This window comes from Ruditapes philippinarum, unplaced genomic scaffold (assembly GCF_026571515.1).
Source record: "Ruditapes philippinarum isolate M1 unplaced genomic scaffold, ASM2657151v2 ctg520_1_1_1_1, whole genome shotgun sequence".
Lineage (NCBI taxonomy): Eukaryota > Metazoa > Mollusca > Bivalvia > Venerida > Veneridae > Ruditapes > Ruditapes philippinarum.
The window spans coordinates 59,852-77,968 of record NW_026854260.1 but is presented as its reverse complement, the minus strand read 5'-3'; the positions used below and the strand labels follow the sequence as shown (position 1 = coordinate 77,968).

Sequence of the window (18,117 nt, the reverse complement as noted above, 5' to 3'; positions counted from 1 at the left end):
TTATCTATTTTAAGTAACGATGACATGGACCTTGACTCTAGGTGATTCAAATGCAATACCAACTTGAGTTTCCACATAAGGTTGCAACATACAATGTTTGATTACAATATCTCATTCCTAACTCTAGTTATTGTCCGGAAAACATTTTTCTATCATTAGTGACGGCGACCTTGATCTTGACCCAAGGGGGTCCAAATACAATACCAACCGGGGTCTTCATACAAGCTTGCTATAAACCAAGTTTGATCAAAATGTCTCATTCTTAACTCTAGTTATTGTCCGGAACCCATTTTTCTATTTTAAGTAACTGTGACCTTGATTCAAAGGGGTTCAAATGCAATACCGACCAGGGTTTCAACATAAGGTTGCAATAAACCAAGTTTGATTACAAAATCTTATTCCCAACTCTAGTTATTTTAACGGAAATCATTTTCCTACTTTTTGTAATAGTGACATTGGGCTGGACCAAAGAGGTCCAAATGCAATACCAACCTTGGTCTGCATATAAGCTTGTTATAAGTTTGCTTACAATATCTTTTCCTAACTCTATTTATTGTCATGGAATCATTTTATAATTTTAAGTAACAGTGACCTTGACCCCAGGGGATCCAAATGCAATACCAACCCGGGTTTCCACGTAATGTTGCAATATAACAATATCTCATTTCTAAATTAAGCAATTGCCCGGAAACCACTTTTCTATTTTTAGAAATGGTGACCCTAACCCCAGGGGGTCCATATGCATAAAACAACCAGGGTCTTCTTATGAGCTTATTATAAACCAAGTTTGATTTAAATATCTCATTCCTAACTCTAGTTATTGTCCGGAAACCATTTTTCTATTTTATTGCGAGTGACTTTGACCCCAGGGGGGGGGGGGGGTTAAATGCAATACCAACCGGGGTGTCCACATAATGTTGCTATGTACCAAGTTTGATAACAATACCTCATTCCAAACTCATGTTATATACCGACCGACAAGCTGACTCCTATAAACACCCTAGGGTATAATAATGCTACTATTATTATATTATTTGTGATTTTTGTTGGAGATTTTTGCTGTAATTGGCATCATTATACCCCCGAAAAGAAGTTTGAGAGAGAGGGGGGGTGGGGGTATATATGAGTCACCCGGTGGTTGGTCGGTCGGTCCAACGGTCCGTTGCATTTTCCTTGTCTTGAGCATAACTTGAAAACTAATGGTTGGAATTCAAACAACTTCATACAATGATAAAACACATTTAGAGGAAGTGCAGTGCACAAGAACAATAATTCCATCTTCACTAATTACAGAGTTATTGTCCTTTATTACTTTTTCTTGTCCGGAACATAACTTGAAAACTACTGATTGGAATTCAAAACAACTTCATACAATGGTCAAGCACAATAAGGGAAAGTGTAATGCATAAGAATTATAACTCTATCTCAAGTAATTACAAAGTAATTGCCCTTTGTTACTTTTCCACTGCTTTCTTTTGTCCGGATATTAGCTTAAAGACTAATGGTTGGAATTCAATATAACTTCATACAATGGTCAAGCACATTGAGAGGAAGTTATGTGCACAATAACCATAACTCCATCTTTACTAATTACAGAGTTATTGCCCTTTGTTACTTTTCCTCGACCGGAGCATAACTAAAAAACTACTGGTTGAAATTCAAAACAACTTCATACGATCGCCAAGCACAATAAGAGAAAGTGCAGTGTACACGAACCATAACTCTATCTAAAGTAACTACAGAGTTATTGCCCTTTGTTACTTTTCCATTGCTTTTTTGTCCCGTTATTGCCTGTTGTTATTTTTCCTTGTCCGAAGCAAAACTTGAAAAGTACTACTTGGAATTCAATGCAGCTTCATACAATTGTCAAGCACATTAAAAAAAGTACTGTGCACAAGAACCATTACTCCAATTTGACAAATTACATAGTTATTGCCCTTTGATACTTTTCCTTGTCTGGAACTTGAAAAGTACTGGTTGTAATTCAAAACAACTTCATACAAGTGTCAAGCGCAATTAGAGGAAGTGCAGTACACAAAAACCATTCCTCTGTCCAGAGTAATTATAGAGTGATTGCCTTTTGTAACTTTTCCATTGCTTTTTTCTTGTCCAGAGCTTGGAAACGATTTGTGTAAATTCAATACAGTTACATACAATTGTCCGGTATATTGAGAGGAAGCGCAGTGCACAGAAACCTTTACTCTTTCTTGACTCATTTTAGAGTTGTTGCCCTTTGTTCCTTTTTATTATCCAGTGCATACCTTGAAAATTAATGGTTGGACTTGAATGAAACTCCATACAATGGTCAAGGGCAGAAAGATGAAGTGCAGAGCGTAGAAATCATAACTCTATTTGGACTTATTACAGTTATTATCCTTTATTCATTCATAGTTTCGTTACAAATTGTAGGATACGACATAGTTCTGATTCCCAGCCCTGAACATTGTGCAGTTAAAAAAAATCACAGGAAACGTCAACATCACTTTTTGTATATTTTTATCGTTGACGTCATCGACGTCATTTCCTGTAATGATATGTTCACAACATAGCATTAGAAAACGATGGAATGAAAATAAACATAAACAGCAAATTTCTTGATAAAGAAGGGTTTTACCCCTCGGAACGTTGAAGGTTGATAAACGATGTGAAATGTTAGTTATTAATTGTGTTCTGTAATTTCCTTGCCGGTTTCTATTCTTTCCTGTATGTAGTATAAAGGTAATCACTTGTCCATGCTCTACCTTGTGTCCTGTCCTGTTTTTGATTGGTTCCTGATGGGCCCCTTGCCGGTGGTCCTGTGTTTTTTGGTCGTGTGGGGGTTGCATTCATTAAAGGCCGCCCATCCTTGATTGTCTTGTTTTAATATGTTATAAAAATTGAATTTTGGCACCAAAGCCCCATATTCATCAGCTTACTTTTGTACTTTTTACGTTTTTGTAATACACTTCAAGTAAAGACTTTTCTATCATTTATATTTTATGGGATTTGAAGGGGGTTTAAGTTACACCTACACCATTATTTGTCGACCCTCACTCTACATATGTATATAAAGAAAAACCTCCGGTTCTGAGTAGTACCACCGTCATTATACTGATATCCTGTCCGTTGTTGTTATTTGCCCGTGTGAAATAACCGAGCCTGCAACATTTTCAATTTTGCCGTGTTGGGCTTTCTTTAGGTATTCTTATTTTCTCTATTTGATATCCTGCTGGACTCCTTGCCGGTGTTCGTCCTGTGTTGGGGGATACGTTCTTTTATTGTCACTTGTTGATCTTGTTTTTACGGGTTCCAAAAATAATGTAACATATGTATCATATAAAGCGTTAACAAATGAGAAGCATATTATCTATCATGTTATAAATGCATTCATCTATAGACTCCATTCAACAACTACATCAGCAGAAAGATGTCATAATTCAAAAAAGACATTTTATTTTGTTAAAATGTTAACCATATTATCGATTTTTTATTCAAAGTGCTTACATTCTGGACTTGAACTTGAAGATGATATAAAAAAAATAATGGAGGCAAAGGATAACAGATATTTAAAAGAAAAAGATAAAGATGGAAACACAGCATTACATATTGCTGCAAAAAGCGACAATTTGGGCATATTTGACATGCTACTAAAGAATTGTCCTGATCAAGTTGATGACAGAAACAACAAGCAAAGAACACCTTTACATATAGCAGCACAGCACGACAAACTGGAGATTGCAAAAAAGCTTATAAAAAGGTAATTTATTTTATTATCTGCCTTCATTGTAAGCATCACATAAAGGTTCACAAGTAGAAAATTACGTAGGAATAAATAACTCCGTCGTAGGACTTTATAAAATTCTGGAAGCTAAGTGATCCCTCGGAAGCATTAATCACAACAAACATAAGAATTACTCCTACGTAGGACTTTATGTAGGAGTAAAGAGTGTATGTAATTAGATTTTGTCTTTTGACGTCTTATCTGTGATATGCAGGCTTCATAACCTCAGATCCCCTTTCAAAATTCCATTTTATTTAGTTCCGTCCATTGTTTTCTCGTTTAGGGCACACGCATTTTTTTAATTGGGGACCATACGCCGCTTGTCATGGAATGGCACTACAGCGTCACATTGAAGGTTCCATGATAACCGCCGTATGAACACATCTGCGGATGTTTCTAAATTCAAAATTTCACCATTTTCGTGTTTAAATGTTGAATTCTGCTTAAGCCGGTGCGAGGGGGCGTGGGCGGTAACTTGCACTTTCCAGTACCGTCCATGAACAGGCTCAATCAAACCGAGCCTGCAACATGTTCAATTTTGCCGTGTTGGGCCCTCTTTAGGGATTCTGTTTTTCTCTCTTTGATTATTTTGTAAGGAGTCTATGTAATGAGACTATATCCCTCATTTACAGACTCAATCAAACCGAGTCTGAAATTCTCCTGTAATTTTTTTCTTATTAATGCTTTTGAGGGATATCTTTGTTTCCAAATGTTTATACCTTCTTCGTAGGACTTTATAACTCTATAAAGGAGATAAAAGTCTAGTACGGACTCATACGTTGAATATATATCAAAGTGCTGAGACGGACATGTATGCTAAAGCATTCCTTAGGATAGCATATTTTATAGGAAAATAAATAATATTGGTCAAATTTTACTGGGCAGGCCGTTTTAGTAAATAACCTTATTCTGTAACCAGAGATGATTTTGGACAAACACAAGTTCCGAAAAAGAACTCACTTTAGTGTCATTCTCTACATATATTATTCTGCATTATGTATGTTTAGTAATATTAATAGAACAAATAAATTTGTATGGGTTAATTGAACGCCGCCTTTCCTTGTTGATCTTGTTTTTCATATTTTAACTTTGTTCAAACAAGGTTATGCATTCCTAATGCTTCGCAAATCGCAACTTTCTGGGGCCGGAACAAGACACTCCCCCCCCCCCCCCCCCCAATGGAAATTGTAATGTTTAAAGCCTTTTAAAATGTTGATAAATTAATATTTTAGACATTTAAATGCTTGTTGTCGAGTAGAATGTTCGAAGTGCTGACAAGTAATTATCGGGATACATCGCAGATGCTTACAGACATGTCACACCAAGACACTTCTTACTCCAGAAACCTCAGACACTGTCTTGAAAGGTGAAGTGTCCTCAAAATTTAAGACTTAAAACTTGTGTTTCTTGGGTTGGGGGAGGAGGTTCAGTGTTTTGTTTTATTCCATTGCCGGTCCAGAATAATGAGATTTGCGAAGCGTTCTTTATGAAAACGGTCGAACTTTAATGTCCGAGTTTGTGCAAAGTTTAAAATAAGGTTTATCATTTTGTTTCCAAAATTTTGTACTTCACGACAGCAGGTGTCAAGTGCCGTGTGGCAGCCGTAAAAAGTTGCCCCGTACTTCACTTCAGTGTTGTTATATTTTCTGGTCCTTCGGGATCATTGATGCCAACACTATAAAGTGTTGAGAATTGAGTACCGCTCAAGCCGGTGCTAGGGGGCGTGAGGGATGTTGCACATATTCATTATCCCTCATGTACAGACTCAATCAAACCGAGTCTGCAATTCTTATGTTATTTTGTTGTGATTAATGCTTCCGAGGGATCACTTTGTTTCCAGAATTTTATAAAGTCCTACGTAGGACTAATAACTCGTAAATAGGCTTTTTATCTCCTACGTATGAGTTATAAAGTCTACGTAGGACTTATAAAAGTCCTACGTAAACTCCTTATAAGTCTTTTGTATCTCTAACGTAGGAGTTATAAACTCCTAATTAGGTTTTATTTTTTATAGAACATTTTATGAATTGGCACCAGGAAGCTTCAGAAGTATGGTCTCCATGTAAAAGAATGCGTGTGCACTTCACGAGACAAAAATACGCGGATCTGAATAAAATGCAATTTTTTAAAATGGAATCTGAGGTTATAAAGTTGAAAAAGGCAAATTAAAATGATCCTTAAATACCACAAGCTTTTACACACAACAATAATGTTATGTTGAACGATCTTCAAGGATCGAGAATGAATTGATTTTTATTATATGTACGAGGTGACTTTTTACAGCCTCCACACGGCACAAATATCACTGATGTAGCAATAAAATAGAGAAAACGGAATTCCATAAGAACGACTAAAATCGGCTTAAGCCGGTGCTAGGGGGCGTGGACGGTAACTTGCACTTTCCAGTACCGTCCATGAACAGGCTCAATCAAACCGAGCCTGCAACATTTTCAATTTTGCCGTGTTGGGCTTTCTTTAGGGATACTGTATTTATCTCTTTTAAGCACTTCAATAGTGGTCTAACTACTGTTCGCTCATTCATCTGCATAGCAATTCACCTGTACATATATCATTATATTAAAGTGAAAAAATCTTGTTAAAAAGCATAAGTTCGCTTTCAGCCGAACTTGCCAGTTATTCAAAAAAATCTGATTCCATGTAGAAATACGAAATATAAGAATTTCTAATCCTTCTAAAGACCAACAATGCCTAAAGCAAATATTTTGCGTAAGGCCATGACTGCTGGACTCTACCGAGATAGTTCAAATTACCCTGGGGTCCAAATGTGTCCTTAATAGAACTTGTCATTTATTTTCCTTAAATGTATTATATTAACAAGAAGGACAAAATGGCCATTTACCGCTCAACTGAACCATCGAACTCATCCGAGCAATTACAATTGCATAGACAAGCATACTGACCAAGTTTAATTACAATTGAGACATAACCTCTAGAGTGTTACGGTTTTTTTTTACATATTTTACATATTTTTACATATATAGTTTTTTACCTAAGGTGACCGATATTCGAACTTGACATAGTAATCATAAAAACAAACCTACAGGCCGATTTCCAGGATATTTGGATAACAATAGTAGCCACTAGAGACTGATAAAGATTTACTTTTAGCTCCTGTGACTTAGTTTTTATCAGAAATGATCCATGTTCAAACTCCTCCAATCAATTACGAGACAAACATCCTGACCAAGTTTGATGACAATTGAGTAAAAAATGTGACCATTAAACAGGCTCAATCAAACCGTGCCTGCAACATTTTATAATTTTGCCTTGTTTGGCTTTCGTCATGGATTCTGTTTTTCTCTCTTTCCATATGTGGGCGGTGTGACCTAGTTTATTAATCAAGGTGACCCATATTTAATCTTGACCAAGAAATCATCAAAACGAACTTTCAGACCAATTTCCAGGATATTTGGATCAAAAAAGCCACTAAAGTGTTAACAAGATTTTTCTATTTTTAGCTTATGTGACCTAGGTTTTGACCGGAAACGACCCATATTCAAACTTGACATAGAAATAATCAAATCAACTTTCCTTATTAATTTCCAGGATATTTGGATCAAAAGAGCAGCTACTAGAGTGTTAACAAGATTTTTCTATTTTTTATCTCCTGTGACCTAGTTTTCGACCGGAGACGAATCATATTCTAAATTGACCTAGGAATCATCAAAATAGTTTAATAATCATAAGAGAATAATGTGAAATCACCTTTACGTTATGTTGCCTCCTTTTTTTTACTTTGTCTCTTGATGTCTTATCTTATATGTGCAGTATTCATAACCTCTGATCCCTTTTCAAAATTTCGTTTTGTTAAGATCCGCCCATTGTTTTTTCGTTTAGGGCACACGGTTTTGTTTACTTTGGGACCATACACCGCTTTGCATGGAATGGCACTACTGTGTCACAGTCATTTTTAGGGATTCTTATTTTCTCTTTTATTTCAACTTGCGTTCATTGAACGCCGCTTTTCCTTGTTAATCTTGTTTATCGTACTTTGGTCCGTCAGATGTAACCAAAAAGGTTAGGTAGTGTCAAACTGTAAAAGGGTTGTTTTGAAGACCATACGTTTCATAAAATAACACTGTGTCACATTGAAGGTTCCGAGATAACCGCCGTATGAACACATCGGCGGATGTTCTTAATTCAAAATTTCACCATTTTCGTGTTTAAATATTAAACTCTGCTTAAGCCGATGCTGGGGCCGAGGGGGGGGGGGGGGGGGAGGCGTGGACGGTAATTTGTACTTCCAGTACCGTCCATGAACAGGCTCAATCAAACCGAGTCTGCAACATTTTCAATTTTGCCGTGTTGGGCTTTCTTTTAGTTGTCTTCTGTTTTTCTTTTTTTTGTTAAACAATGAACACTATGACAGCGGTATGTCTTAAAATAGTTGTGTCATAACCTATCAATTAAATTTGTTTTCTTCAATTTTATCGTTCTAATGGGATTCTGTTTTTCTTTTTTACAGTAAAGTCAGCTAAATGTGAAAAACAAAATCAACAAGGAAGGGCGGCGTTCAATGAACGCAATTTACATTGACCCAAGATCTAACAAAGTTTGTAAATTACATCCCCATAAGTAATCCCTAGTAGCATTACTATTTAATATTTAAATCAAAAAGAGATAATAAGAATCCCTTAAGAAAGCTCAACACGGCATGATTTAAGAGTTGCAGGCTCGGTTTTATTGAGTCTGTTCATGGACGGTACTGTCAAGTCCAAACTACCGCCCACGCCTCTTAACACCGACTTAAGGAGAATTCAAAATAATTTGAAAGAAGGATATTTTTTTAGTTAAATATTAACGTTAACGGATGGTAGCGGTAGCCCTGTCTAAAAAGCTTGCAAGAAATGTTGGAAAAAGATATAAATCAGAATAAATATAACAACATAATAATGATAGTTTCTAGATGTTTCTAACAGCTTTTCAATAAATATATGAAACAAGTAGAGGTTTTGATGCTAAAGCATCAAGTCTCCGGATAAAAAAATGATTGTATAATAACAATTAGAAAATTTCAGTTAAATGGTTCAAGTATATAGAAAAGGGGAACAATATGTTGAGTAATGTTTATTCATAATAAAACATCATAGTTGAAGCAAACTTGCTAAGCAATATTGTCAAGAAACTTTTATCATAATAAAATAAAGAAGTATTGTTTGACAATATTGACTTATAAATTTTTGGGAGGCGTTTCGCTAGTTTCCGTAACTTATTATGATTAATGTTAAAGATTTTATTGTAAGTTCAATTATATATCAAATTATACTTTTCGATGGCCTAGTGGAAAATATAACGAAGTTGTGATCTAGAAGGCGCAAGTTCGAATCTTGGACAAATCCTTTTTGTAGTTTCTATAAATTGATTTTTATTATATCTTTTAACAATATGAAAAATCGTGTGTTTCATTTCTAGCATTTTTAGTTTAATTTTGATAAACTTTTATTGCCAGGTGCACGACTCTACATTGTGATTTGCAGGCATAACACATAATGGTCAAATGTTGCACAATATAGAAACAAATCATACAAGAAAACATAAAAATCACAATGAATTATTTGAAACTAACTAAAAGTCTAACACATTGCCATCGAGGCTTCATTATAACGCCGCCTTTCCTTGTTGATCTTGTTCATCATATTTACCATTTTGTTTTTCAATAATCATATTTAAATGAGTCCAAAGGTATGTATGCTGATTTGTTTATTTTATCTTTTAGAAAACCATCACTTAAAAAACTTAAATATTTCTGTACATAAAAAATAGTTCTCTGCTTTTGATCAGATAGACAGCAAGTCTAAGTAACAGCTATTGACAGCATGTATACACAGATTTTAGAGTTGCTATTGATTCAGTACAATGCATAAAAAGACCTTAACCTACGTCAGCTTATATATATTGAATAATAAAAGGCTAAATCACATCCTAGAACTCAAAATACCTCCCAATGGAGGTAAACAGAGATGCTAGGATACACTGAATATTTATTTCAACATTTAGATGGGACAAATTCACAAAACGGAATTATCGATAGTAAACTTTGAATTGTTTCGTGGTTATACACTTAGTAAAAAATATTGGGTTTTCTACAACCCAAAATATGGAAAAATATATCTAGTATACAGTATGGTAAAAATAAAAAGTTAGAAATAACAACTTTGGTTATCATTTTACTATTTTTTTTTACAAGTTTTTTCTTGTCAAGTCACACGCTAGAATTAAGGTTACTAATGTAATAGTAAATGCTACTACTACTAGGAAAGACAACAGCCAGAATTTGGTCAGTATTAGTAATTAGTCATATCAAAATCTCTATCACATCTTGACTTGGAAATTTGAAAGTGGTAAGGTAGCAGCTTAACTGTAAATGTTACTCATTCCTATGCAAATTGGAATACCCTCAGTAAAATTTATTTGTCGTTGAATATAGTCTTATCAATAGTTTTTACTTCCTTGAAAAATATTTAACCTCAGGCAGTAAGTAGCCTGGTGAGTTTTTTATTATTTTTTTTTAGTTTCTTTTTCTAGGAAATGTGGTATCTACAACGTTTTAAAACTTATATGCCTATAATATAATCCTTTAAAGTCCGCTGATGTTGATTGTATAAAGGCATAGAATGGCAATCATGCAAGTGAATTATGTTTGGTGAATAACTAAACACCTAAAAGGTGTGGTAAACGGAAACTACGCCGCTTCTTGTCGCCGACGGTAAATACCGAAAATGAGCGGATAAATACGTTTATTTACGATGATGTAGTGGGCGGGAAAATGGGCGGAGCTTATTTTATCTCCTATTGAAAAACGTGTAAAGCTGGATTATGCTGATCCGAATCATGATGGTTCGACAATGTAAAGCTAAGAATGTAACTTCTGTTTTGTCGGCGTATACACGAACAATGAGTATTCGAACACTTGGTATTGCTACTATCAGCAAAACAGTTAATGTTTTGTCGTTTAACAAAATGTATTTTGTTGAAATGCATGTTTACAATGTTAAATCGGCAAACTCAATCCAAGAATGCAACATTGGAGTTTACATACAAAGAAATGCAATTGTATTTTGTCCGTTAACAACCTGTTCAACTCAGATCAACAAGGCTGGATTTTTGGCAACGATTAGCCTCCTTATTGAATCACCCTTAGGATATGTGACCTGCTTTTTAAATTTGTCTTTTGAAGTCATATCTGTGAAAGCAGGCTTCATATCCTCAGATCCCCTTTCAAAATTCCATTTTATCTAGTTTCACCCATTGTTTTCACGTTAAGGGCACACGCATTTTTTTACTTGGGGACCATAGGCCGCTTTTCATGGAATGGCACTTACGCGTCACATTGAAGGTTCCATGATGGCCGCCAAACGAACAAATCTGCGGATGTTTCAAAATTCTAAATTCATGTTTTAAAGTGTTGATTTCTGCTTAAGCCTGTGCTAGGGGCGTGGGCGGTAACTTGCATTTACCATTACCGTCCATGAACAGGCTCAATCAAACAGAGTCTGTAACATTTTCAATTTTCCGTGTTGGGCTTTCTTTGAGAATTTTTATATTCTCTATTTTTAAGCAGATTTCCACATTAAAAAAAATGGTAAAATTTTGTAAAGAAAGATCGCAGATGAGTTCATACGTCAGTTATCATGGAATATTCAATGCGAATTAAATCAGTATTTAATTATTAGTGGTTTGTTTTTATGTCTGATTATACGACATCATTTAATAAGTTCTGATAATGGTCCCTGTGACTATGACCTTTTTCCTAAACTCAAACTGCCACTTAAGAAAAGTATAAGTGATTCACGCCTACCTTATCTATAATCCTTCAAAGAAACTAAACTTGTTTCTTACAACCGCTTTCCATCTGTTCGATACATCGGCTATTCCCGTTGCACGGCAACCGCGTGTGATGCATTGAATCTCCGTGACGACGGCAATTTTAAGCTCGTCTAATTATTAAACATCCCTGAGTGGCATTTTGAGTTAAGGTGTGATTTATTGCGTTGTCATGAATTAACAGAACCCCTGACTTTAAGAGCCCTGGTCGTTTTTTCCTGAAAGATGGTCTCAATTTCTTTTTCAAAAATGTTTCATAATACTTTCCGTTAATTGTATGTCCAAGAGGAACGTAGTCTGTCGCCAATAATCCGCGAGTTCATAGCTACGAAGCCATGTCTCATCTATTGTCACTATACGTTTGACATACTGTCCCCTTCATTTTCATATCTTTTTAAGTGACTATCTGCAATCACTCACTGTTTCGTTATATTGTCTCGCGTGAGGAGATGTGGCACCAATCTCGGCAAAAATCGCCGCAATCGCAAATAACGAGTCAGATACTTTCAGCTTACTATCTTCATTCTATAGGTCCCTAACTTTGTCAACATGGAACTTTATGGATTTTCTTTCTCGGTTTCTCTCTGAAGAACTATATTATATATAAACGCTGCTCATTTAGGACTACCGCGACAATGGCGCTTGAGCGAAATTCAAATAACGTTATATATATGACGTCATACGTCGCACGGAAACGTGTTTTATGACAATAAGTGGCTTAATAAGTGTTTGTGTACTCATACAAAATTTCATCATTTTAAGATTAAAGACAAAAACGTAATGGGGTCATGATCAGAACTTATCGAATGACCCTCGTATACATGTATACTATCAATGTATTTATTTTTGGCAATTCAGGCTTTCCATTATAGACAAATGCACAGTTTACTCATTATGTATACATTGAATTGATAATCTTAATATGTTTCTTCGAATGATATGAAGAAAATTACTTTATTCAGAACAAGCTTGCTTCAATAATGAATAACAGAAACCAGCGTGTTTATTAAAGATATATATTTCAGCAACGCTTCAGTAAGGATTCGAGACAAGAACGAATTTAGTCCTCTTTTAGCGACAGTTAGATACGACAGTTTGAACGTATTTGAGCTTCTTTTAGAAAAAACTAGAGACTATCATTGTGTTGAGTATCGAGATATATGTGAGAATATATTTGAGGAAGTTGAAACAGATAACAGAGACAACCCTCCTCTGACACTCCTTCAGATAGCTACAAAATACAACAGTTGTAAAGTTGCTGCAAAATTAATATCTATAGGTGCCTCAGTGTATGCTCTTGATAGAGATGGACACAATCTTGTTTATTTAGCCGCTGCGAACGGAAGTGCTCGTGTTTTAAAAGTAAGTTGAAACATTAAATTTTGGATAATATGAGCTATAAAGATACTTTCAGTTTTGATCGTCAAGATAAGAGGTGTTTTGTCGCCTTTACAGAAAAGTGGCGACATGAAGGGATCACTTTTCTGTCGTCTTTCTGTCCGTCCGTCACAAAACTTGTCCGGACTACACCTCACAAACTACAAGTGCAATGACATCCGAACTTAATAGGAATGATCAGCACCAAGTCTAGTTGTGCATATTTTATAGTTTAATGATTTTTATCAGATTTAAAACCCTTTTATGATATTTCAATTATATTATATTTGTACATTATTGATCTGTAGCTTAATTACTTTGGCATATTACACGGATTTGTATGTTGAATAATTTTTGGCCGATAAATGGCCTTGAATAAAAAAGTATTTTAGCGGGTTGCCAGCTATGAATCTTAGACGGACAACTTCTCAGAAACTTCTGGCGCAATATGATCCAAACTTTACAGGAATAATGAGTCTTGTTGTGCACATCATCAGCATTTTCTGGTTCAATGATCTTTGTCAAAGTAAAGGCCCTTTGATTATATTTATGCCCCCCCCCCCTTCGAAGAAGAGGGGGTATGTTGTTTAGCTAATGTCGGTCTGTCCGTTGCTAGACTACATGGCTTTTGCTTATTATCTTAAAAACTATTTATCACAAAGTCTTCATATTACACATACTTATTGGTCATAACTAGTAAATGACACCTATTGATTGTGGGGTGCTTAAGCAAAAGGTTGAGGTCACAAGGGCCTTAAATAAATACCAGAATGGTTTCCTCTAAAAATTTGAAAACTATCACAAAGTCTAAATATTTCAAGTGCTGATTGGTCATAACTAGTAGATGACCCTTATGTTTTTCAGGTCGCTAGGTCAAGGTCACACGAGCCTTGAATTTCGGAATGGTTTAATCTTCTTATCTTGGAAACTATCAAAAGTTTTCATATTTCACATACTGATTGGTCATAACTAGAAGATGACCCTGTTAATTTTGGAATCATTTGGCCAAGTTCACAGGTGCTTTAAATGTCAGAATGGTTTCCGCTTATTATCTTTCCAGCTATAAATAGTAGATGACCCCTTTTGATTGTGGGATCACTAGATCAAAGGTCAAAGTGTAAGGGGCCTCGAATGTTATACCCCGGTCACATATTCACGGAATACGACCACGGAAGAGTCACGGATTAATTCCGGCATTGTCCGTATCTACCTGTACTGGTCTGTATCTCTCTGTAACTGTAACCGTAATCAATCGTTGAAGTCATTGTATATCCTTAACGAACCTACAATTTTTGAACATGCACAAAAAATTGGCACAGTAAATCAACAGCAGCATATCCCTACTAGTCCTTATTACACCGTTCTGATACATACTGGTCCGTACGAAAACAGTACAAACTGTACTGATTCGTAGGCCCAAACTTCTACGGTTTGATAAGGAGAACTACGTATTTGTACGGTTACCCTACGTATATGCTACGACTTAAATACGAATTAATATGGCATTGACAAGGAAAGCCACGATCGTAAAACGTTATACTACTGAGAGGCAGCGATTAGCACGGTCTTTTACAGTATATTACGTTGCAACACGAAACCGTACGGAATGGTACGGTCCATCACTGTTAAGTACCGATAAATAAAGTGTCGATCTTCTTTTTCTTTCAAGGGTATAAATACTACCTTCTTCTTAAAAACATACATATTTGCGTTTTCATGTTTCGAACAATTATGAACATTCAATAAAAGATGTTTGCCATTAACTGGCTGCAACTGGAAATTGATATGGCTCAGTATTTTGAGGCAGTGTTCAAGCTGCTTGATGACATGCAAAGATGTAAAAATTATATTAATATCGTACTACATAATAACATTAAGGTAACATATATTACAAAACATTGGATCCGTAAATTAGAGTAAATATGTACAAAAAAACGAAGTATCTCATAAGTCGATAACAAGATTAACAAGCTTTTTACATATTCTTAACACATAAAATTTCACGTATTGTAAAATGAACAAAACAATTTTAAACCAAAAGCGAAGCAGGATTGATCAACATTTTCCATTCATGATTACTAGTACATATTTAATCAGGTAAGAGAAGACAGAGGAGATGGTGGACAAGATATTGGTTTTTACAAAGACGCCTTCCTGGCAAGTATGAGGGTCTTTTGGCCGAACCGAATGTGTTGCTGAGGGTCCGGCGTCCTACAGAAACTTCACTAGAATCGGACCTGACATGTCTCGGGTGTCGGACGCGATGAGGCCGAATCCTCTTCGCCAGTATCGTTGAACTCTGCAATTCGTTTGCTAGATGTTTGTTTTTTTAAAATGAGCATGCAAGAGGTTGTGGGCGGATATAAGAGGTTCGTATAGATCTGTGGCGATGCCTTCTTCTCCGTATCAGACCGTACTTATTCGTACTTACCCGTGCTAATACCGTAGCAGACCGAAGTGTATCAGCAGTGCTTCCGTTCTTATTTGTGTCGCTCCGTATCTTACCGTGTCGAACCGTAACAACCCGTGTCTCTCCGGGGGCTTTTATCTACATTTTGGCGGCAAATCCGTCGAACCCCATACTCATTTCGTTGTGTTGCCCTACTGAAACCGCAGCGGGCTACTGAATTTCACACTTCCGTAGTAATACGTGAACTACTAGATCATGGCTCTTCCGTTGCGTTATCCGTGAATATGTGACCGGGGCATTTGTACGGTTTTTATCATGAAAGCGAAGTTTTTAAATTTTACATAGTGATTGGTCATAACTAGGACATGGCCATTATTAATTTTGGGGCCACTTAATGACAGGTCAAGATAACAGAGGTCTGAAATGTCAGAATAGTTTCAGTATATTATCTTAAAAATAATTTATCACAAAGTCTTCATATTTCAGATATTGTTTTGTCATAACTAGTTGTGACCCCTATTGATTTTGAGGACACTAGGTCAAGACCACAGGGGCCTTGAATGCCGGAATGGTGTCGTCTTAGTATCTTGAAAATATTTATCACAAAGTCTTCATATTTCACATACTAATTGATCATAGCCTAGAAGATGGCCCTACTGATTTGGAGTCACTAGGTCAAGTTCATAGTTGCTTAAAATGTTAGAAATGTTTCCGCTCATTATCTTGAAAGCTTTTGATCACAAGAACTTCATATTTCACATACTAATTGTATTTGTCATAACTAGTAGATGACCCCTTTTAATTCATGGGTCAAGATCACAGGGGGCCTTGAATGTCGGATGGTTTCGTCTAATTATCTTGGACATATTTATCACAACGTCTTTATATTTCACATACTAATTGGTCATAACTAGTAGATGACACCTTTGATATTTGGTTCAAAGGTCAAGATCACAAAGGTCTTGAATGTTATGGTTTTCGCTCATTATCTTGAAAGTTATTTATCAAAAAAATTCAAATTTCACAAAGTGATTTGTCACAACTTGTACATGATTCCTATTGATTTTGGGTCACTTGTTGAAAGGTCAAGGTCACAGGGACCTTAAATGTCAGAATGGTTTCCGCTTATTATCTTGAAAACCATTCATCACAAATTCTACATATTTCACATATTGATCGGTCATAACAGGTAGATCACACCCACTAGTGCAAAGGTCAAGGTCACAAGGGCCTAAAATATCAGAATGGTTTCTTCTCAAAATTTGAAAGCTTGTATCACAAATTCTAAATATTTCACATACTGATTGGCCATAACTAGTAGATGACCCCTACTGATTATGGGGTCACTAGGTCAAATTTCAAGGTCACAGGGGCCTCCAATGTAAGTATGATTTCCGCTCATTATCTTGAAAGCTATTAATCATGAAGTCTTAATATTTCACATACTGATTGGTCATAACTAGAAAATGGCACTTAATGATTGTGGGGTCACTAGGTCAAAGGGCATTGTCATAGGAGCGTCCAATGTTAATATGGTTTCGCTCATTATCTTGAAAGCTATTTATCACAAAGTCTTTCAAATTTCACATAGTGATAAATCATAACTAGTACATGATCCCTATTGATTTATAGGTCACTTAATGGAAGGTCAAAATAACAGGGGCTCTAAAGGCCCAACTGGACTATAAAAGCCAGCAGATAGTGCTAGGGCAGGTTTCTTATTAATTTTATGCATGCTTCACTTCAGTAGTAAACTGAAGCACGTGGCAGAGCAGACGATATATATTTCAGGGAGGGAGATTTTCAGCAGCCGACACAACATGATAAAAAAAACAATAACTTTTACTGAACTTACTTTATCAAAAAGTATTTATATCCAACAAATTTACAATAATCTATTAATCTATGAGTTTTTTTTTAAATTTCAAAGTACTGATTTAACTTGTAGTTGAATGGTTTAAACTTCATGAAAACAGTAAAAGTAACTTCCAGGTACTATATATATTTTGTTGCAAATATCTTGTAGTCAAATATTACATTTCACAAATGTTAATCAAACTAAATGTTGCATGTGTATAAATTTTTTATGTATACATTAACAGTTTAAAAATATTTTAAATTCCTGTCAAGGACCTTTTTAGCAGGATGTTCCTAAAAGAAATGTCCCATGTAAGGCACATCCTTTGGATTTGGATATAATTGTCTGACTTGATGAATGACACATACAGCATTCCAGTGAAAAAAAGAAAAACAACTGACTTCAAAAATAATATCTGGACAAGATGGCTTGATAATGTCTTTAATTAATCTGTGAGCCATTAAACCTCTCCTGTGTAAAATCAGCTGTTTTTTGTTTACATTCTCTCTGCAGGTTAACACTGCATGCTATTTTTAGCTCAGGGTTTATAACAGACAGTTTTACATCACTGATTAGTCACACACACAAAAATACTCGCTGCCGTGGCAGCGAATATTGCCCCTTTAACGTCAGAATGGTTTCCGTCTAATATCATATTTCACATATTGTTTTGTCATAACTAGTAGTAACCCGTATTGATTTTGGGGTCATCAGGTCAAGATAACAGATACCTTGAATGTCGGAATGGATTTGTCTAATTATTTGGTAATATTTATCACAAAGTCTTTATATTTCACATACTATTTAGTATTGATTTGGTCACTTGGTCAAGTACAAAGGTGCTATAAATGTTTGAATTGTTTCCGC

The 18,117-nt window shown here is 35.6% G+C and overlaps 1 protein-coding gene across 1 annotated transcript; it reads left to right on the top strand.

The window, feature by feature from the left end:
• Window positions 1-3,521: 3,521 nt before the first annotated feature.
• Window positions 3,522-12,976, top strand: LOC132739552 (putative ankyrin repeat protein RBE_0220). The gene is made up of 2 exons (XM_060727264.1): window positions 3,522-3,736; window positions 12,631-12,976. The coding sequence occupies exons 1-2, from the start codon at window positions 3,522-3,524 to the stop codon at window positions 12,974-12,976; spliced, it is 561 nt and encodes a 186-aa protein (XP_060583247.1).
• The last annotated feature ends 5,141 nt before the right edge of the window (window positions 12,977-18,117 follow it).